Source organism: Pangasianodon hypophthalmus, chromosome 24 (genome assembly GCF_027358585.1).
Source record: "Pangasianodon hypophthalmus isolate fPanHyp1 chromosome 24, fPanHyp1.pri, whole genome shotgun sequence".
NCBI classification, from domain to species: Eukaryota; Metazoa; Chordata; class Actinopteri; order Siluriformes; family Pangasiidae; genus Pangasianodon; species Pangasianodon hypophthalmus.
The window spans coordinates 82462-102461 of NC_069733.1; the positions used below are offsets into that span (position 1 = coordinate 82462).

Sequence of the window (20000 nt, forward strand, 5' to 3'; positions counted from 1 at the left end):
TCATTAGGTTTAAGTGCAGTGTGATGAGGATTTTATGCTCCATCAGGTTCCTGTTCCTGCTGTTAGCACCTTAGCTGCTGCTCCTCTCCATGCTAATCAGAGGACATAGCTAATGCTAATGACCCTGAACACACACGGACACACACACACCAAAAATAACCCAACACCATCACATTAAACTAGCACGCACCACAAACTCCACTGAAACTGAAATGCTAAAAAGCTAACAGTTGAATTCAAGGCGTGTCCCAGTTGCTAGTGCTAGAAGAGTTCCTGTTAGGGTTCCAGGTGAAAGTGACGGTCAGGGCCGCATGGTTAGTGGACCACGTTACACAGGTACCATCACAGCAAGGGGTCACTGGACACAAAAACATCTGCAAAAACATCTGCAAAAACATCTGCACTGCTAGAGAAGCTCTAGCGCGACATTCTGGTACAAACACCATCGTGAACGAGCAACACACAGTTGTGGCGAGAATGTTCTTGTATAAAGGTTTTATTTTATTATGATGTAAGTTACGTGAGACACTGACTGAACTCCTCTGTGTGTGTGTGTGTGTGTGTGTGTGTGTTAGAACAAGCAGATTAATATAAAGCTGTGATCTGCAGCTGCAGTACTGTCTGAGCTGCTGTTATAGAGAATTAATCACCACCTTCTGACCAATCACAGTGCAGCACTCAGCAGTGTGTAAGGGTGAGCAGCAGGTTATGATGTTTTTTCTTTAAGCTCTGACCCGCTCTGTCTTCACCACTTCCTCAGAGAAGGTTCTGGAGGCTTCCAGGTGGAACATCCTTCCTGACATATTTCTGTCTTATTGTAGGACACCTTTTATTTTATCTTAATACATTTTTTTTCTTTTTTGCAAATTAAAGTTTAAACAGAGGTACACACTGTCAGAAATCATCACGGTGGTTGCGCCAGTAAAGTGACACGCATGCGCAGTCCACAGCAGCAGGTCCGCCAGCTACCCTGTGGACGCGCAGTGATGTCGCGCATGCGCACAGAGCCACTTCCGCATTGTGCACTTCCTCATTGCTGGCTGCGCCCAGTCCGCCGTTTATCACTTTATTTTGTAATAAACATTATTAAAACAGCTCAGGTTTCTGTCAGCGAGTCAGAATGTCCAAACCTCCTCCGAAACCCGCCAAACCAGGTGAGTTTTTCCGCTTTACTCAGAGAGAAAGTGTAGTAAGGTTAGTAAATGTGTGTGTGGCTGAGCTGAGTGTAGTAACAGTAGCGTTAATACATGAGGTGGAGAAAAGCACACACTCATCAGCTCCTCAGAGCAAGAACAGTCTCTCAGCACTCTCATTTCCGGGAGCTGACAATAACTTCAGCTCCGATTCACACAGAAACACACCAGTAATGCCGTCTGGTTAATTAGAAATGTGTGTGTGTGTGTGTGTGTGTGTGTGTATATATATATATATGCACTTCCTTAATTAATAAAAATATGGAGAATTAAGTGTTATACTGTGTGTGTGGTGGCGGTAATGTGCGTGAACCACCAGATGGCGGTGTGTGTGTGTGTGTGTGTGTGTGAGAGAGAGTGTGTGTGTGAGAGAGAGAGTGTGTGAGTGTGTGTGAGAGTGTGAGTGTGTGAGGGAGAGAGAGAACAGGTTTGAGCATGCTCACAGTGAGGTCTTATACAGAGGTGTCAGAGAAAGCAGCTGTTACCTAATGTTTCACATCGTGTGTGTGTGTGTGTGTGTGTGTTTACAGGTCAGGTGAAAGTGTTCAGGGCGTTGTTTACCTTTGACCCTCGGACGGTGAGTTGAATGAAATACGACATGAAACTTTTAACCTGTCAATTTGTGACCTTTGACCTTGTGTGTTTGTGTGTTACAGCCTGACGAGCTTTACTTTGAGGAGGGAGACATCTTATACATCTCGGACACAGTGAGTCTCTCACACACACACTCTCACACACTCACACACTCTCTCACACACACACACACACACACTCTCACACACACACCACACAGTAAGCACCATGTAGTGTGTAACTTGTGCTTTCTCTGGTGTGTTAGAGTGACAGTAACTGGTGGAAGGGAACATGCCGAGGAAGAACCGGTCTCATTCCCAGTAATTACGGTAAGAGGCTCGCGCGCACACGCACACATGCACGCACACGCACACACATGCATGCACACACGCACACACACACACACACGCGTGCACACACACACACGCGTGCACACACACGCGTGCACACACACACACACACACACGCACACACACACGCACACACACACACACACGCACACACACACACACACACATGCATGCACGCACACGCGCACACACACACGCACACACACGCACACACATGCATGCACACACACACGCACGCACACACACACGCGTGCACACGCGCACACGCGCACACGCGCACACACACACACATGCGCACACGCACACACACACGCACACACGCATGCACACACACACACATGCACACACGCACACACACGCACACGCGCATACACACGCACACACACACACACATGCATGCACATGCGCGCACATACACATGCGCACACACACTTGCACACACACGCATGCACATGCATGCACACACACACACACACGCACACACACACACATGCACATGCGCGCACACACACACACACAGAGATCTAACATGTCAGGTGTGTTGAGACAGAGAGAGAGGGAGACAGAGAGAGAGAGGTATTTACTACAGTACACACGGAGGCACTGTGGTTAACCGTGTGTGTGTGTGTGTGTGTGTGTGTGTATATTTATCCTGCAGTGGCCGAACAGGCGGAGTCCATCGACAACCCAATGCATGAGGCGGCCAAGAGAGGTGTGACATCATCACAATGCAACACATGACCCACACACTCCCATGCAGCACACCCCGTTTGACCTGTGTGTGTGTGTGTGTGTGTGTGTGTGTGTGTAGGGAATCTGAGCTGGCTCAGGGAGTGTTTGGACAATAAGGTGGGCATTAATGGACTGGATAAAGCAGGAAACACAGCGCTGTACTGGGGCTGCCACGGGGGACACAGAGGTATACACACACACACACACACACACACACGCACACACACACACAATGTTAAAACAAGCAGTTTCTCAGTGTTTCTGTAGAACCCAGTCACAAGGTTACAGGAGGACGTTTTAGCTGCAGAACCTGCATGCTGAATGAATACGAACAAACACACACACACAAACGCGCGCACACACACACACACACACACAAAATTCTAAAAGCACTAGTTAAAATGCTTTTGTTTAGCATTGTTTTTCAATGTAACACAAAGATTTCATTACAAATGATATCAGCAACATCTTGAGTGAGAAGTAGAGTCTTTGAAATATTTACGTGAAAGTTTCTTAGTGTTCGGTTCGTCCCCTTTTTGTGTTACTGACGGTGTGACTCGAGCTGGCACGGACTCCACACGTTTGTGTAAAACTGATGATCCATTTTAGATCAAATCCATTGGTGTCTCGTCTGATCACACGCTTTAATAGAAGAGATTAGACTCACGGAAAATCCATCGGCGTCTCGTCTGATCACACGCTTTAATAGAAGAGATTAGACTCACGGAAAATCTGACCTTTTGTAGAAAGCAGTTAACCTGCTCAATATCGCATTTACCCACATTTAAATGGGGAGCTAGAAATTGTGCAACATCCTGACTATTTCCTTTTTGTCTTAGAGTTTTCAGAATTCTAAAACTTTGTTTATTTTACATTTTTTAAAAATCCCAGATTTTCAATGTGGTCTCAGACTTTTGGACTCCACTGTACATACATACATACATACATGTGGTGGACTTCTTCTCGGGCCACAGGAAGACCCAGATAAGGAACATCGCTGCTGCTGCCTTCAGATATTTTACTGCCAGCTGCAGAATACAGTGATATTATCTGGAACAGACAATTCAAGTCACATTCAGTATTCTTTGTAAAACAGACCTGAAAGTTATAGCGCATCCCCCTCAGTCAGGCACACAGCAGGTCTACAGAACACACTGGAAACACACGTTTAGTGCCCTTAACTGATCTGGAGTGAAATAAGGACATTTCCTCACAGCATATGCACTATTCAAAGCAGGACAGAGACTTTTTATGAAACTCATCCCATGCTAAACTATTCAGCAATAATAACCTTTAACAAGTAATTTTCACAGCTCCCTTAAACTTCTTATAAGCTCTGTAATCATTATAATCCATACTGGATGGTTACCTAAGCACAAAATACATTTCTCAACTGAAAGGAACTCAGCACTGGTGTCTCACTGTTCACTGTGTTTTTAAAGGCCGACCCCCTGCACGATGCAAGCACTGGGCATTACACACTGAAGACACCTGGGTTTGAGATAAAGGAAGAATATGAGACGATAGATCAGAATTTCAGCTTTCATTTCCTGATATTTACATCTAGACGTTTAAACAATTTAGAACACGGCACCTTTTGTATTAGATCGAACAGTTTTTAGGTGAGCAAAAGTATTAGAACAGATATTTACTTTAACACTTAATATTTGGTTGCGTATCTCTCTCTTGCAATAACTGCATCAATCCGGTGATCCACTGACATCACCAAACTGCTGCTTTCTTCTTCTGTGCTGCTTTTCCAGGCTTGTAGCAGCAGCTTCTTTCAGTTGTTGTTAGTTTTGGGGGGTTTCTCCCTTCAGTCTCCTCTTCAGGAGGTGAAATGCTGCTCAGTTGGGTTAAGGTCTGCTGATGGACTTGGCCAGTCTAAAACCTTCCACTTTTCCCCTGATGAAGTGCTTTGTTGTGTTGCAGTGTTTTAATTCTCTTTTGGGTCGCTGCATGATGCATTTCTCTGTAAATTGTCAGACAGAATGTTTCTGTAGGTTTCTGAATTCATTCTGCTGCTACCATCATGAGCTCCATCATCAGTAAAGATTAGTGAGTCTGTTCCAGAAGCAGCCATGCAAGCCCAAGCCATGCAAGCCCAAGCCATGACACTACCTCCACCATGCTTCACCCATGAGCTCGTATGTTTCAGATCATGAGCAGATCCTTTCTTTCTCCACACTTTGGCCTTTCCATCACTTTGGTAGAGGTTCATCTTGGTTCCTGAACTTTTGTGGATCATCTCTGTATTTCTTTGTGAATTCCATTCTGTCCTTCTGATTCTTACTGCTGATGAGTGGTTTGCATCTTGTGGTGTGGCCTCCATACTTCTGCTCTCGAAGTCTTCTTCAAACGGTGGATTGTGATACCTTCACCCCTGCCCTGTGGAGGTTGTTGGTGATGTCACTAACTGTTGTTTTGGGGTTTTTCTTCACAGCTCTCACAATGTTTCTGTCATCAGCTTCAGTTGTTTCCTTGGGTTGTTAGTACACCAGTGGCTTCTTTTTCAGGACATTCCACATTGTTGTATTGGCTATTCCCAATGCTTGTCCAATGGATCTGATTGATTTTCCCTCTTTTATCAGCTTCAAAATGGCTTGCTTTTCTCCCATAGACAGCTCTCTGGTCTTCATGTTGCTTTATCCTTTTTAACAAAAAATGCAGTCTTCACAACCCAGGGCTCAAACCAAAATGTCTTCAGCAAAAACAGTAGAATTAGCCTTGCTGTTCCAACATACACATATATACACATACATACATGCATGTATAATAAAAGCTCTGTGTATATATATAAATGTATATAATGTATATAACGTGTGTGTATAGATGTGGTGGAGCTGCTACTTTCCCAGCCGAACTGTGAGATTAATCAGCAGGTATGTAATAAACAATAATAATAACAATAACATATAATAATAACGAGTTGTGTGTGTAAGAAAAATATTTCTCATTAAACTGAAAGCTGATTGGCTAATTGTTTTGTTAAACCTCAAAATTTTCACAATTTTTTTGTGTGTGTGTGTGTGTGTGTGTGTGTGTGCAGAATAAACTGGGAGACACAGCTCTGCATGCTGCTGCCTGGAAAGGCTATTCAGACATTGTGGAGATGCTTTTAAACAAGGGTACACCATCTCTCTCTCTCTCTCTCTCTCTCTCTCACACACACACACACACACACTCACACACACACACACACCACTCTGTAGCCACTGTATGTGTTGTAACACTCTGGGAATGACGTTCACTGCCCCTAAACATTAATAATGTGTGTGTGTGTGTGTGCGTGTAGATGCCAGGACAGATGTGTTGAATAATGAGAAGAAGACGGCTCTGCAGATGGCCACTAACGCTCAGTGTGCGTCTCTGCTGAAGAGGAAGCAGGGCAGCGGTGAGGCTTTAATGTGCACTAACACTTAAACACTTAGTGTTTGTGTTAGCATTTATTTTAATGTTAGTGTTTAAATGTTAGTGTTTGTTTTAATGTGCACAGTTATGCAATAACACTTAACCACTAACATTAAAACAAACACTAACTTTAAACACTAGCACTTAAATACTAACACTAAACAGTAACATTCAAACACTAAGACTTAACGTATAATGTGTGTGTGTGTGTGTTGCAGTGATCACACGCACACACAGCAATGCTGAGGAGTATCTGGATGATGAAGACTCTGACTGAGAGGCAAAAAGGAGGCTTAACAACATTCCATCACCAAATACTGTGTGTGTGTGTGTGTGTGTGTGTGTGTGTGTGTGTGTGTGTGTGTGTGTGAGAGAGAGAGAGAAATCAGCTGCAGCATCTGAATTAAACTTATATCCACAATAACAATGTTTCTGTACCAGTTTGTAGAAGACATGCTGCTTGTGATGGACGTGTGCGTGTGCGCGTGTGTGTGTGCGCGTGTGCGTGAGATTATTTTGTACTAACTGAAAGATTGTGAGATTTTCTGTGTGTTATTTGGATTTTAAAGCTTTAATAACTACGCTAATAAAACACTTTACACTTGTGTGTATAATTGTGTCGGTTCGTCTCACAGTCACGTTGTGGTTAAAGCTGTTACATGCTTTACTGTTGGATTTACTGACTAAACCCCGATTCAGACAGGATTAGTTTTCCATGTGGAGGCCTGTGATGTAATTATTACCGGAGTATCTCTTGGATTTTAGTCCGAAACGGTCACGTCAGTAATTTATTTATGGAATGAGTGTGCATGTGTCTGGAAAGATCACGGCACATTTTACCTTCTGTAAAAAGATTAGAATATATTTTTCTTCAGTATAAAGACACTCCAGAGAAGCAGCGATTCTGGGGGTTTGAGGTGAATGCACTTCAATCTAATTTTATTTATACAGCACTTTTAACAATAGACATCACAAAGCAGCTTTACAGAAATCAGGACATGGATTTAGACTTGGATCCCTAATCAGCCTGAGGCCATGAGGAAGAAACCTTGAGAGGAACCAGACTCGAACCCGTCCTCTTCTGCGTGATGCCGGATAGCGCGATTACGAGTCACTACTCTTTCACAACTGTATACTATAAAGTCAAGCAGCGCCAAGTGTGTTACAAGAATCTTCAGTACGAGCATCAGGGTCAGACATAACGCTTTAGCTTTAAGTTTATAATATCAAAGTGAAGTTATTGAGTTCCTACCACAGGTTCAAACTATAGAGGTTATGGTCATGTGACCTATTAGTGATCAAGTGTGGCCACGCCCCCTACATCAAGAGCTTATAATAAAGATCACATGAATCAGTGTGTATTAAAATGAGGCGTGTGTAGTACACATAGAGCGTTTAATGTGAGGAGTGTGTCTTCATGTACACATGCACACACACACACAGTTCATTTTAATACACTGTGAGTCTCTGTGATTTCTACACATCACTTATCACGAGTGAATCCATCAGAATTACTCATCTCCCACTCCATTACTGGAAAACTAATCCCATCCAAATAGTCATTCAACCATGAATCCATGCATAATCTATGCACATAATACACTCTCTATCTGTTTAGCACCTAAATTCACAAATACATCAGTGCTAATTTAAGTCTTTTTGTTAATCCAATGATAATATGATCTGGTGTCCGTGCGGAACTTTTGCAACTTTAGGTAACTCAGAAATGTTCACCCTTGAGCTTTAATGCACAGTAATTGAGCTTTAATGCACAGTAATTGAGTTTTAATGCACAGTAATTGAATAAAATGGTCAGTGTGTGGTTTTAAATCCTGTTTGTACAGTTATATCTGTCACTAAACGTTACTGTATTATCCCCAGATTAACACAAGCTGCTCATCGTGGCTCCTCCACTAATCCCCTGTGTTCACTCCTCTCCATGTTTTTAGCCACCACCTGTTGATGGTGTGTCTATTAAACAACATTAACTTTTGAAGACTTGCTTTTAGCAGCAGTGGTGTGAATTATTCCCTAAAACAGTTTCATCAGTCAGTTTGCAGAAACCCAGACACTGGAGCAGCGTTTTCATGTGCAATACTGACTTTAACCGCTAGGTGGCACAAAGTACTTCACAACACAAAGTACTTCACAACACAAAGTACTTCACAACACAAAGTAAATCACAACACAAAGTACTTCACTGGGAAGTGTTTGGATTTCTCAGAACTGGACCAGAATCTCTGGCACTAACCCTGATCCACTAATCCCTAACGCACATCAGCAGTCTAATCTACACCAACTAATTATTTTAAACAGAACATTTCATTTGTTACATTTAAACTGAGCTTCCTGCTGTAAAGTCATGTGTAAATCATCAGACATCACTTCCTGCCTGTGTGTGTGTGTGTGTGTGTGTGTGTGTGTATGCACTCACCAGTCAGGAAAAGTGATTTCCTGTTGTAAATGCTCCTGTATTTTTCCTCCACGTCTGGAAGGTGGACATGCTGCAGGTGTTACACACTTCTGATTGTTTAGGGGAAGTGAGCAAGGGCAAGTTACAGTATTGAAACAGAACCTGAGTGAAGCTTAGTAATGAGTCTCACCTGTGACTGCTTAGTTTCTCCATTTACCCCTCTGTCTGTCTGTGTGTGTGTGTGTGTGTGTGTGTGTGTGTGTGTGTGTGTGTGTGTGTGAGTGAGTGAGTGAGTGTGTGTGTGTGTGAGTGAGTGAGATCTGGTTCTAGTCCCTGTTCTTTATTATGTTCTGATTTTAATGTTTTTTCTTATGTTTTAGTTTATTGTCTTTTTATCTGCGCTTTGATCGCTAGCTGTGGATTCTGATTGTCACGTGGCCCCTAAAGCGTGATGATGGATTGATCCACCAGATACAGAGAGAGAGAGAGAGAGAGAGAGAGAGAGAGAGAGAGAGAGAACCCATTTTAACCAAATCTTATGCCCTGAGTGTTTTAGTGGAGAAATAAAGCAGAAAGATGGAGAAGAAGCGAACACGAATTTATTGTATCATAACAGAAAAAGATTAAAGGAAAGAAATCAGCAAACATCAAAACATTTTTAAATATGTGGTTTATCAGCAGAAAAAGCTAAGCTAACACAAAGCTAATTCAAAACACATTAGTTACAGCTAACACATAGTGTTCATGAATATCAGCCAGAAATATTTTTATATACTGTATATTTATATATCACATTATTCACACACACACACACACACACGAAGATCAGGCTAAATGCTAACTTTCGGGCAGGTAGTGCAGCTAGTCATGCTAGCATGATGAGGACCTTCTGCTAACATGCTAATTGCACTCCGTATGTAACCGGTTTATTCCTACAGCAATGCCAATTATTTAACACATTGTTTTATTGTGTGGAGTGATAGCAGCTAACCACCATGCTAGCTAGCTATTTAGCTATTTTTCTGTTAGTCATTCCTCATGTGAGTGACGCTGCATTTGACTAAAGCTCGTAACTCAGATTTCCAATCTCTGACTCGGAAAAGCAAAGAAAAGCCCATCGACTGCTCCCACGTCAGCAGAAAACAAAACATCACTTCACTACGCTAATGAGTTTATGCTTTAGATCATAGAGGCAGTTAGAAGCTTAAATCTGTAACACCGAGCGTACAGATCACTGTGAAAGCAAATGCAGCACAGACTCATGATCGCTAACGCTGGCTAGATTGTCGCTATGGAAACACACACTTTCATGGAGGCGTCCATGATTTCCGCTCACTTTATAACTTAAACGTGCCGAGCTCGAAAATTACAAAATTCCTAATTTAGTTCAGACTTCTGAGTTTAAGTGAAATGCAGCAAGAGTTACACACACACAGTTACACACACAATTACACACACACAGTTACACACAATTACACACATACACTTACACACACACAATTACACACACACAGTTACACACACAATTACACACACACAGTTACACACAATTACACACATACACTTACACACACACAATTACACACACACAGTTACACACACAATTACACACACACAGTTACACACACAATTACACACACACAGTTACACACAATTACACACATACACTTACACACACACAATTACACACACACAGTTACACACACAATTACACACACACACAGTTACACACAATTACACGCAATTTCACATTTACACACACAGTCACACACACACAGAGTTACAGACAGTAACACACACACACACACACGTTAGACGAGACTGAGTACGTTGAGGGTTCGAGCAGAAACTCCATGGTGCCAGTCTCTCAGTTTATGATACTGCGGCCCGACTTTAATCTTCTTCATCTCTCTATTCATCCCAGAGAGAGAGAGAGAGAGAGGGAGAGAGAGAGAGAGAGAGAGAGGGAGAGAGAGAGAGAGAGAGGGAGGGGCTTAGTGTTGTATGTAGAGAATGGGGGAGGGGCTTAGTGTTGTATGTAGAGAATGGGGAGGGGCTTAGTGCTGTATGTAGAGAATGGGGGAGGGGCTTAGTGCTGTATGTAGAGAATGGGGGAGGGGCTTAGTGCTGTATGTAGAGAATGGGGGAGGGGCTTAGTGCTGTATGTAGAGAATGGGGGAGGGGCATAGTGCTGTATGTAGAGAATGGGGGAGGGGCTTAGTGCTGTATGCAGAGAATGGGGGAGGGGCTTAGTGCTGTATGCAGAGAATGGGGGAGGGGCTTAGTGCTGTATGCAGAGAATGGGGGAGGGGCTTAGTGCTGTATGTAGAGAATGGGGGAGGGGCTTAGTGCTGTATGTAGAGAATGGGGGAGGGGCTTAGTGCTGTATGCAGAGAATGGGGGAGGGGCTTAGTGCTGTATGTAGAGAATGGGGGAGGGGCTTAGCGCTGTATGTAGAGAATGGGGGAGGGGCTTAGCGCTGTATGTAGAGAATGGGGGAGGGGCTTAGTGCTGTATGTAGAGAATGGGGGAGGGGCTTAGCGCTGTATGTAGAGAATGGGGGAGGGGCTTAGCACTTACTTCACTGCATTCTTGTTGGAGACCACGTTCTCTGGCAGGGCTGCAGAGAAACACACACCATTAAACTCTTCCCTTTCCAAACATACAGCTACAACAACCCCTCACACACACACACACACACACACACTTTTTCTCATAAATATTGATGCATATATAATTCCTATAACACACATAAGCCCCACCTCTCTCTCTCTCTCACACACACACACACACACACACACACACACCCTCAGTGCCAGTGATCTGGGCTAGGATGTGGAATGAGCGTGACTGGGACGTCCCTGTTCTGGGTCTCCAGTCCTCCGTGTCCTCCATGATGCGTTTCCTGCTCGCATCAGCGTGAGATGCCTCATGGTAGAACCCGATATCTGTCTGTATGATGGGCTTTCGGATCACTCTATACACACACACAAACACACAAACAGGTCACTCTCACACACAAACACACATATAGGCCACACACAGTGGTGGTGTCCTAGATCTGTCCCTACTCTAGATCATCATGTTCACGGCAGAGCAGAGATCCTGAGGGTTCTAGAATGTAGAGTTTAGAATTTAAATCTAGAACACAAAAGACTCACACCGTGTTCCCGACTCTCATGAGCTCTAATCCAGTGAAGACTGTAAGAGGAGTTTCACTCAGAGGAACAGCAGTGGACTTTAGCTACTTCTCTACAAACCAGTACCAGTAGAACAATTGTGGGCGGAGCTTGCTGTACTGAATGTTGTGGATTGGTCAGTTTGGTGTTTATTTAGTGAGTGGTTAGTGAAGTGTGTTTGATATCAGAGGCAGTAAAACGGAAGTGTTTGTGTCACGCAGGAGGCCTTTTATCTTTTGCTTACCTGCTCACAGGAGGCTTAGGGACTGTAGCACTAACGCTGCAGGACACACACACACACACACACACACCCACACACACACACAGTTAACACAGGTGCAGTGTTACTAACATAAACTAACACACATTGTGTACACACGTCATACTAACTTTGTTATTACTGTAGTTGTCTGTGGAGCAGAAAGAAGAGAAAGACACAATGATCATCACCATCATCACCATCATCAGCATCATCAGCACATGCAGAACATACAGAAATCAATGAAATGTCCTCACAAAGATAGTAAAACTAACATGTGCATGTGTGTGTAATCAGAGATCTATTTCTCTTGCCCAGTAATGTGCCTCTGAAAAACCCACTGCTTAATGTCTGACGCACACACACACACACACACACACACACATACACACATGCACACACACACACAAAACACAGCACAGATAGATTTACCCTGTTCTAAATATGTTATATCACACACACTTCTGTCTTGCTATCCTTGTGAGGACCTCCCACTGATGAAATTATTAATGCAGCTAATGAATGCTATGCTACATCTAACTTTAATTTTAACTTTAACCAGAGTAACCAAAAGGAAAATATTCAGCTATTTTAATCTTTTAAATAAAAGCTGCAGTTTTTCTCATGATACAGCCAAATGTCCCCACAAGGTCAAAACTGTCAAATATTCCTATCCTTATGGGGACATTTGATCTCCACCAAGATATAAAGACATGGCCACACATGTACACATCCTTCGGTGTGTTATCATACCTTGGGTGCTGCAGCAGGTTTGGGAACACTGGCTGCTCTGCAAAAACACAAAACACCACGAACACAGTGAGATCCGTCACTACTGAGACTAACGAGGACCTGAGAGCTGACTGTGGTCTTCATTTCATACATCACATGTCAGAGATTCAGTAACAGATACTGCAACACACACACACACACACACACACACAGAGTTCAGATGCCGCTGACACTGAGAAATTTGTTCTAATAATAAAAGATCGCAATTAATCTGTCAGGTTTATTTACTTATCATTATTAAATATCAAATCCACAGACTTCAGGGAGGAGCTTCATCACCCACTGCTGAGACGTCCACCATACTGGTTCCTCCACCTGATCACACCTCCATCTGACCACACCTCCATTCCTTCACCTGATCACACCTCCACTCCTCCACTGATGCTTCTGCAATTCCTACAGATGTCTCCACATCTCCAAGCCCTGTGTCTAAGAACATCACTGCTCTTTTATTCATCCAAGGTCTCCACTGTTCCAGGACTTGATTGGGTCTGACTGTCAGTCCTGGTATCTTCAGTGTCGCCTTTTGGGATCCAGATGGTACCGTTCTGCTCTGGGTTCCAGGTTTCTGCAGATTCTAGGGTTATTGTGTAATAACTTGTTGCTTTCAGTTGTGTATAGTTTCTGTTATTTTTAAAAATGTGTATATTTCCTGTTTTGTTTAAAGTTTCTTTGCAGTCTTTTCATTATTCCAGTGTGTAATTCCAAACCTTTAATCTGGACCAGGAGGTAAGCAGAACAGGGAGAAGGATCTTACTCAAGAACCCTACCTTGAATTTCTTATCTACAGTCCCTGCTTATCTACAGTATGTTCAGGTAAATAATACTGAAGAGCTCTGTATGGATATCAAACATACTGCATGAAACAATACAATAATAATAATAATAATAATAACAACAACCAGGTTTGTGAACTAACTTTGATGTTGGTTCAAACGAGCCCGCTAAACATGCTAAAAGATTTAAACAATATTATAGTGTTTTGTTGTCATTGATTTTAAAATTTTAAAACATTTAACAGTTAAGATTGTAAATGTTAACATGCTAAAAGTTTATAATATGTAAGGTTAAAATGTTAAAAACATGTTTAACTGTTAAAAAGTTAAAACGCTGCTAGCTGGTTGCTAGGACGTTGCCATTATATTCCAGTTGGTTGTTAGGGTAGGATGTTGCTAGGTCATTGCTATGCTAATATGGTTGGTTTCTATGGCTTTGCTAGGTGGTTGCTATGCTAATCAAGTTGGTTGCTATGATATTGTTGGGTTGTTGCTATGCAAACCAAATTGTTGCTAGGTGGTTGTTATGGGGTCCCAGGTGGTTGATATGGTGTTTCTAAGAGGTTATGATCCCCGCTGATTGCTAGGTTGTAGCTAAGGAAACTCAGCTGGTTGCTAGGGTGTTAATTGGTTGCTATCCTAATCCAGCTAGTTGCTAGGGTTTTAGTAGGTGGAGTAATGTAGTTTTAGTCATTTTCGGTATATCTGAATTAAGGAAAACTCAAATCATGTGAAAGTAGGACCAGCAAAACATTTCCCATTCCTAAGGGGAAAAAATGCACTTTGGAGCGTTGCTAGGCGGCAACCATAATTCCGATCTTTCCCAAAATGACAAGCACACTATCCCTGTTTAAGATCTACGATTCTGCCAAATTTCATTGTTCTACATAAAAAATAGTGACCCATAAACCTGAACAAATTTTGGGAGAGAAGAAGAAGAAGAAAGAAGAAGAAAGAAGAAAGAAGAAGAAGAAGAAGAGCAGTATGTTGACTCTGTAAAGCCAACAGAATAATAACTGTTTATCGCACCTTTCCAAGGCTTTAGGATGTTTTCCACCAGATGCTGTAAGTGTATTCAGAGGCAGGTGAAGTCAAAGAATATTTGCTCTGTTTCCTCCACTGGCGCCTGATTCCTTGTCGCCGGTTAGCGAGTGTTAGCGTATGTCAGTAATCTGGGAGTGTGGTGACGCAGCACTGCCTCTGAAGCTCGTCCCACACCGCCTGCAGGACAGCATGTTTTATAGATACCAAACTGCTACTTTCTAAGTTATCTGACTTACGAGACACTGATGCAACTAGCTGTGTTCTGTTTCAGACACACCTAAAGAATACTAGAAATGCAAGAGTTCTGCAAAAACACCTGCAGAAAAATATCTAATGAAGATGAATCCATAAATGGCAGTAACGCTGTACAGAGACGTCCACTGTGAGGTCACCGGGCAACCGTTCTGGGGCTCCCACTCAGTGTCATAACATCATCAGGTGTCACGCTGAGACATATATATACAAGTTATATTTTTCAAATTGTGCGGTTTATTCTGGATTGTGATTGGTCAGAAGGTGTTGATTAATTTTCTATAACAGCAGCTCTGACAGGTTTATATTTAATCACAGGTTTATATTAATGCACTCGTTATCGTTTCTATAGTAACAGCTCCTTCACATGGGCTTGAGTCTCCAGTGTCAGCGCTTTGTAACAGTCAGAGGTAAAGCTGTAACCTTAAGTTTTCTGACATCTTCAGGACAGAGGAGTTTACGCTTCTTTTCAGTAACATGACAAGCTGCCTTTTTTTGTCTTATTAAGATCAAAAGAAAGACAAAAGAGAGACTTCTGAGGGAACGACTGTTTACAGCTGCTATAACGTAAGTGACAACAGGAACTAACTTGTTTCACCAACATTTCACCACATTAAAAGTAAGTATAAACAGTAAAATATGTCGTTCTTTAATAAATAACAAATTATAATTGTTGACAAATGGCTGTTGTATCAGAGGAATAAAATATTTGGGGATGTGCTGTTATAGAAAAATAATTAATCACACCACCTCATTGATGATTATTTCCCTATAACCGCAAACCCTGAAGTGTTTTCTTCTTTACTTGACTAGCCTCCACTGCAGATCGTAGCTAGCAACTTTGGCATGCTAGTTTACTGTTTTTCCACAAATGGGTTAGGGTTATAGATCTTACTGAGAAATCAGAGCAGAAATCTCTCTGCATTTTCTCGCATATCTGAAAGAAATTCAGTGTGAGTGTGTGTGTGTCAGGGGAATGACTTAGTTCCACAAAATAATTACATCTAGTGTGTGTGTGTGTGTGTGTGTGTGTGTGTACCTCTGCAGTGTGAGTTTCAGGTTGCCTTTACACTCCTTAATCTTGTTCTGAGCCTCCAGATGATTCAGTTCCTCTGTTTTGAGGTCCGCTATGGAGATGACAGCGTCACCAACAGTAAGACCTGCTTTAGCCGCCTTACCATTGTCTGTCAGCTAACACACACACACACACACACACACACACACACACAGGGGGCAGGAAAATCAATCAGGGAGCTCTTTTCATCGGCCCTTGGCAAAATGGTATCATGAGAATTACAGTCATACCAGAGAGGACCAGAAGAGTGTGTGATGTCAGAGTGTGTGTATTAACCTGTAACTGATACATTTACAGAGAGAGAGAGAGAGAGAGAAATACAGACAGGCAGAGAGAGAGGGAGAGAGAGAGAGAGAGAAATACAGACTTGCAGTGAGAGAGGGAGAGACAGATAGAGAACAGCAGAGAGAGAGAGACACACAGATAGAGACAAAAAGAGACAGAAATATGGACAATCAACAGAGTGCGTATTTGTGTGTTTCTCACTCGTGAGATGGTGAGCGGCATGCTGAAGTCTTTTCCGCCCTGTAGTCTGAAACCCCAAGGTCCAGGACCGGTTAACTCCACTGTGTAGAGATCACTCATAGTGCTGCTGAAAACGCACACAAACACACAAATACAAATACACACAAACAAACTGAAATACTGCAGCAGTGTAATGTTAAATAATGCAGTAAAGTAGTGAATGGTGTGTTACCTGCAGAGTGTGTGTGTGTGTGTGTGTGTGTGTGAGAGAGAGAGCTGATCTTCCACGGGACAGCTGAGGAACACACAGGGGCTTTAATATACTTACATCACACAGCAGGGGGGAGGAGTGTGTGTGAGTGTGTGTGTGTGTGTGTGTGAGTGAGTGTTGGGGGTTAGGCTTACACACTGATATTTTAGGAAGTGTAATGTGGTAAAACAGAGCAAGAACACAAAACAGTACACAGTTGAAACCATTGTTTGTGTTTGTGTGTGTGTAGGGGGCTATATGTTGTAAGTGGTCTAAAGTGAAAGGGTGTGCAGCTGTAAGGAGATGTTTATGTAACATGTATGGAAGGAGTCTCCAGTGTCAGTGCTTTGTAACAGTCGGAGGTAAAGCTGTAACTTTAAGTTCTCCGACATCTTCAAGACAGAGGAGTTTACGCTTCTTTGCGGTTTCTCAGTAACATGACAAGCTGCGTTTTTTTGTCTTATTAAGTTCAAGGGAGAGAATAAAGAGGCTGGTGAGGGAATGACTGTTTACAGCTGCTATAACGTAAGTGACAACAGGAACTAACTCGTTTCACCGACATTTCACAACATTAAATGTAAATATAAAGTATCATTCTTTACTAAGTTAAAAATTGTAACCACTGACCAATTGCAGTGGCATAAGAGGAATAAAACACTTCGCTTGGGGATATGCGGTTATATATCAACTTTGGGGAGGGACGAAACAGAGATGAAACTGTGGGTTGATCAGTTTGTTTTTGCTTGTTTGGTTGACTAAGTCTTTCGCTGTTTTCACTTGACCAGGTTTTGGTTGTTTATGCTGAGTTCACTGCTGTCACCTTTCCCTGAGGCTTTGAGAGACTGTGAATGATTCAGTAACAAAGTTATTGTGCTTCAGAGAGACTTCCTTCGGTTGGAGCCTAGTCCAGCATCAGGCGGTTCCTCCAGTACTTTAGTAAGGAGCGTAAGATGCTCACCCCATCACTTGGAATAGATAATGACATTGTCCTAGTGTGTAGTCCAAATAGGTCATGGTGGTGTTTGCACAATGTCTTTGAGAAGCTCAACAGTCACCAGGGTCCTGTGAAGTTCAAAGAGAAGAACTTGATACTACAAAAGCCTGCAGGGGGAAGAGACAGTCGTGAGGCAAGATTCTGGGGTAAGAGGGACCTGCCAGTAACCTTTAGTCCGATTTAAGAGGACCTTCTTAAGCACTCAATCAGCGTATTCACTTGGACATGGGGTAGGTGACAACATTGGGCACCTTGTCCAGCTATTAAATGTCTTTGCAGAACTGAAACATCCAGTGTAGTGATGACACTATAGATATTTAGTTCAACCACAGACAATGTGAACTGTGAACTTCTTGATGATTGTGCATATTTTTCACCTAGCGACTCAGTGGTTAAGGATTTGGGCTACTGATTGGAAGGTTGTGAGTTCAGGTTGCAGCTGTTGGGTCCTTGAACAAAACACTAACCTTTCTAACTGCCTGTTAACCACTTACTGCTCAGTTGTATCCTGTCTCAATTGTAAGTTCCTTTGTAGAAAACGTCTGCCAAATGAAGTAAATGAGATGTTCTATAACCTATCTTTGGGCCAAAGGTACTCTTGCTGCCTCCACTTCCTGTGGTGTCTTAATGTGATGGTGTTTCCGGGTGGTTTTGCCAGGTGCAGTGGTGAACACATGTTGAAACTGGACATCAGTCTTCAGTAGCTCTCGTCTCTGTCCCAGCCATGGGTTTAGCTTCACTCTGTCACAGGCCACTGAGAGAACTCTGATGATTTGCAGCTGCAGATTTTTTATCTGTTTGGGTCTCTCGCATAACACCTGCTGCAGCTTCTCAGTGATTGTTGGCCATCAACCTCATCAATGTGCCTTAAAATCTGATTAAAGCAGCATACCTGTTAGGGTGCGTAGAACAAGCGTGGAGTTCTTTCAGTCAGGGAAGCCCACACAGGTCTCTTCAGCCAGGACATGAAGCAGACTTGACTCAATAGAAGAAATTAATCACATGAAATATTCTTTGACGTGAATTCTTTAGTGCAAGTGCATCAGGATAGCACAAAGCGTAATCCTCAACCACCAAAAAATATTTGTGACCCTACAGCAGTATCCTAACCGGATCCATGCTGACGCAGTGATCAGGAGGTGCACAAGGAGATCCAGTGGAAATGTCGGTGTTTAGATTGCTGACAGGTGTGGTACTGCTGGCAGAAACTCCAGAACTCCATGTCCAAGGACAGTAAGTGGAACAGATCCCACAGCCTTTTGCTGGTGCTCTTGGGGATGAGTGAGGGTATCGATCTTGGACCACTGCAGAACTAAAGGTTTGGTGGACACCTCCTGGGAGTTGAGGAGATGGGCATTTATCAAGAAATAGAAGTGGCTGCTGAACTGTTGCAGAACTGTTTATTTCCTCTGCTTCATTGTTCTCAGCTATGTAGGAATGCAGTTCCCTCCTGGGCTGATGGACTGGGGAGAAGTTGCTAGCCGATTGACAATAATTAGTAAAAGGTATGATTTTTTACTGGTGAGAAATGGAACATTATATTAAACATTACATAAAAATATATACACACTGATTAAACAGCTGTGATTAGCAGTGAAGGGAACAGTTTCAGTTTACTTCTGAGAATAGTACAAGACCATATTTTTATTATTTATTTAACAGAAGGTGTGCTAAGCCCCGCCTCCTCTCCACTGTAATTGGATGCTGTACTAAACCAACCACTAATCTGCTCTGATGTCCTGCTGGGAATGAGAGAGAGAGACAACACAACATAACCCATTAAAAAATTTATTTTTTTAATAACATGAATTAAGCAGTAAAAGGTGTTAAAGAAGAAAAAATAAAGAAAAGAAAAGGTGAGAATACAATGGAAGAGTGTGTCCAAATGCAGAGTATGAAATGATTTATTTGCGAAATAAATTCATAAGTCACATTTTAGATGGCAAACCTGAGAGGTGTTTTAAACACGAAGGCATAAAAATACAGCTTGTACACAAAACTCTGTTGCATAAAATCTATAAACAGTGATAAAAACATCAGAAAGTGATGTAGCTAGGAGAGAGAGAGAGAGAGAGAGAGAGAGAGAGAATAGAAACAGAAACATTAACACACTTTACCCCTCACAGGGCTGAGTGTGGAACTCTATCTCCACCACTTCACTGTAAACCTTTTCTTTAGAGCTTTTTCTCTTCCTCTAACCTTCTAGAACCTTCATCAGAATCCTAATGTTCAGTGTCAGGTG

General features: G+C 42.5%; 4 protein-coding genes across 7 annotated transcripts in view; 1 reads left to right on the plus strand and 3 right to left on the minus strand.

Moving 5' to 3' along the window:
- The window catches only part of areg (amphiregulin), an 18458-nt gene extending 9650 nt beyond the window's left edge, over positions 1-8808 (minus strand). Inside the window, exons 1-2 of one of the 3 annotated variants that reach the window (XM_034302477.2) lie at positions 8694-8808; positions 3795-3898 (exon numbers count right to left, since the gene is read on the minus strand). In XM_034302477.2, the coding sequence (XP_034158368.2) occupies positions 3795-3843 (49 nt within the window). In that variant the 5' untranslated portion in view covers positions 3844-3898; positions 8694-8808. Of the gene's footprint in view, positions 1-3794; positions 3950-8693 lie in introns of those variants that run through there. The other 2 variants (XM_034302479.2, XM_053229183.1) reach the window with 2 other exon arrangements.
- Positions 996-6873, plus strand: ostf1 (osteoclast stimulating factor 1). The gene is made up of 10 exons (XM_034302480.2): positions 996-1154; positions 1724-1770; positions 1850-1900; positions 2032-2095; positions 2775-2828; positions 2928-3035; positions 5681-5730; positions 5898-5976; positions 6144-6242; positions 6478-6873. The coding sequence occupies exons 1-10, from the start codon at positions 1121-1123 to the stop codon at positions 6534-6536; spliced, it is 645 nt and encodes a 214-aa protein (XP_034158371.2). The 5' UTR covers positions 996-1120; the 3' UTR covers positions 6537-6873.
- A 443-nt stretch (positions 8809-9251) lies between the features above and the next one.
- On the minus strand, positions 9252-16884 carry pdlim5a (PDZ and LIM domain 5a). 2 transcript variants are annotated; one of them, XM_053229214.1, is made up of 9 exons: positions 16747-16884; positions 16536-16641; positions 16014-16165; positions 12864-12900; positions 12242-12261; positions 12096-12131; positions 11480-11649; positions 11253-11292; positions 9252-10583 (listed from the first exon to the last, which is right to left on the minus strand). In XM_053229214.1, the coding sequence occupies exons 2-9, from the start codon at positions 16632-16634 to the stop codon at positions 10484-10486; spliced, it is 654 nt and encodes a 217-aa protein (XP_053085189.1). In that variant the 5' UTR covers positions 16635-16641; positions 16747-16884; the 3' UTR covers positions 9252-10483. The 2 variants fall into 2 exon arrangements, with proteins under 2 accessions (XP_053085189.1, XP_053085190.1); XM_053229215.1 differs by having other exon boundaries at positions 16536-16638; positions 16747-16873.
- Positions 16885-19567: 2683 nt separating this feature from the next.
- The window catches only part of LOC113525539 (pikachurin), a 20078-nt gene continuing 19645 nt past the window's right edge, over positions 19568-20000 (minus strand). Inside the window, exon 24 of the mRNA XM_053229237.1 lies at positions 19568-20000. This exon is cut by the window's right edge and continues 244 nt beyond it. The gene's annotated coding sequence lies outside the window, so the exon portion shown is untranslated.

Coding starts and splice junctions, on each gene's coding strand:
- pdlim5a (XM_053229214.1), bottom strand. CDS start 16,634: ATGAGTGATCTCTACACAGTGGAGTTAACCGGTCCTGGACCTTGGGGT. Junction 12,262..12,863: donor AACCTGCTGCAGCACCCAAG/GTATGATAACAC, acceptor TCTGCTCCACAG/ACAACTACAGTAATAACAAA. Junction 10,584..11,252: donor TCCAACAAGAATGCAGTGAA/GTAAGTGCTAAG, acceptor TGGGATGAATAG/AGAGATGAAGAAGATTAAAG.
- ostf1 (XM_034302480.2), top strand. CDS start 1,121: ATGTCCAAACCTCCTCCGAAACCCGCCAAACCAG. Junction 1,901..2,031: donor TCTTATACATCTCGGACACA/GTGAGTCTCTCA, acceptor CTGGTGTGTTAG/AGTGACAGTAACTGGTGGAA. Junction 5,977..6,143: donor GGAGATGCTTTTAAACAAGG/GTACACCATCTC, acceptor GTGTGCGTGTAG/ATGCCAGGACAGATGTGTTG.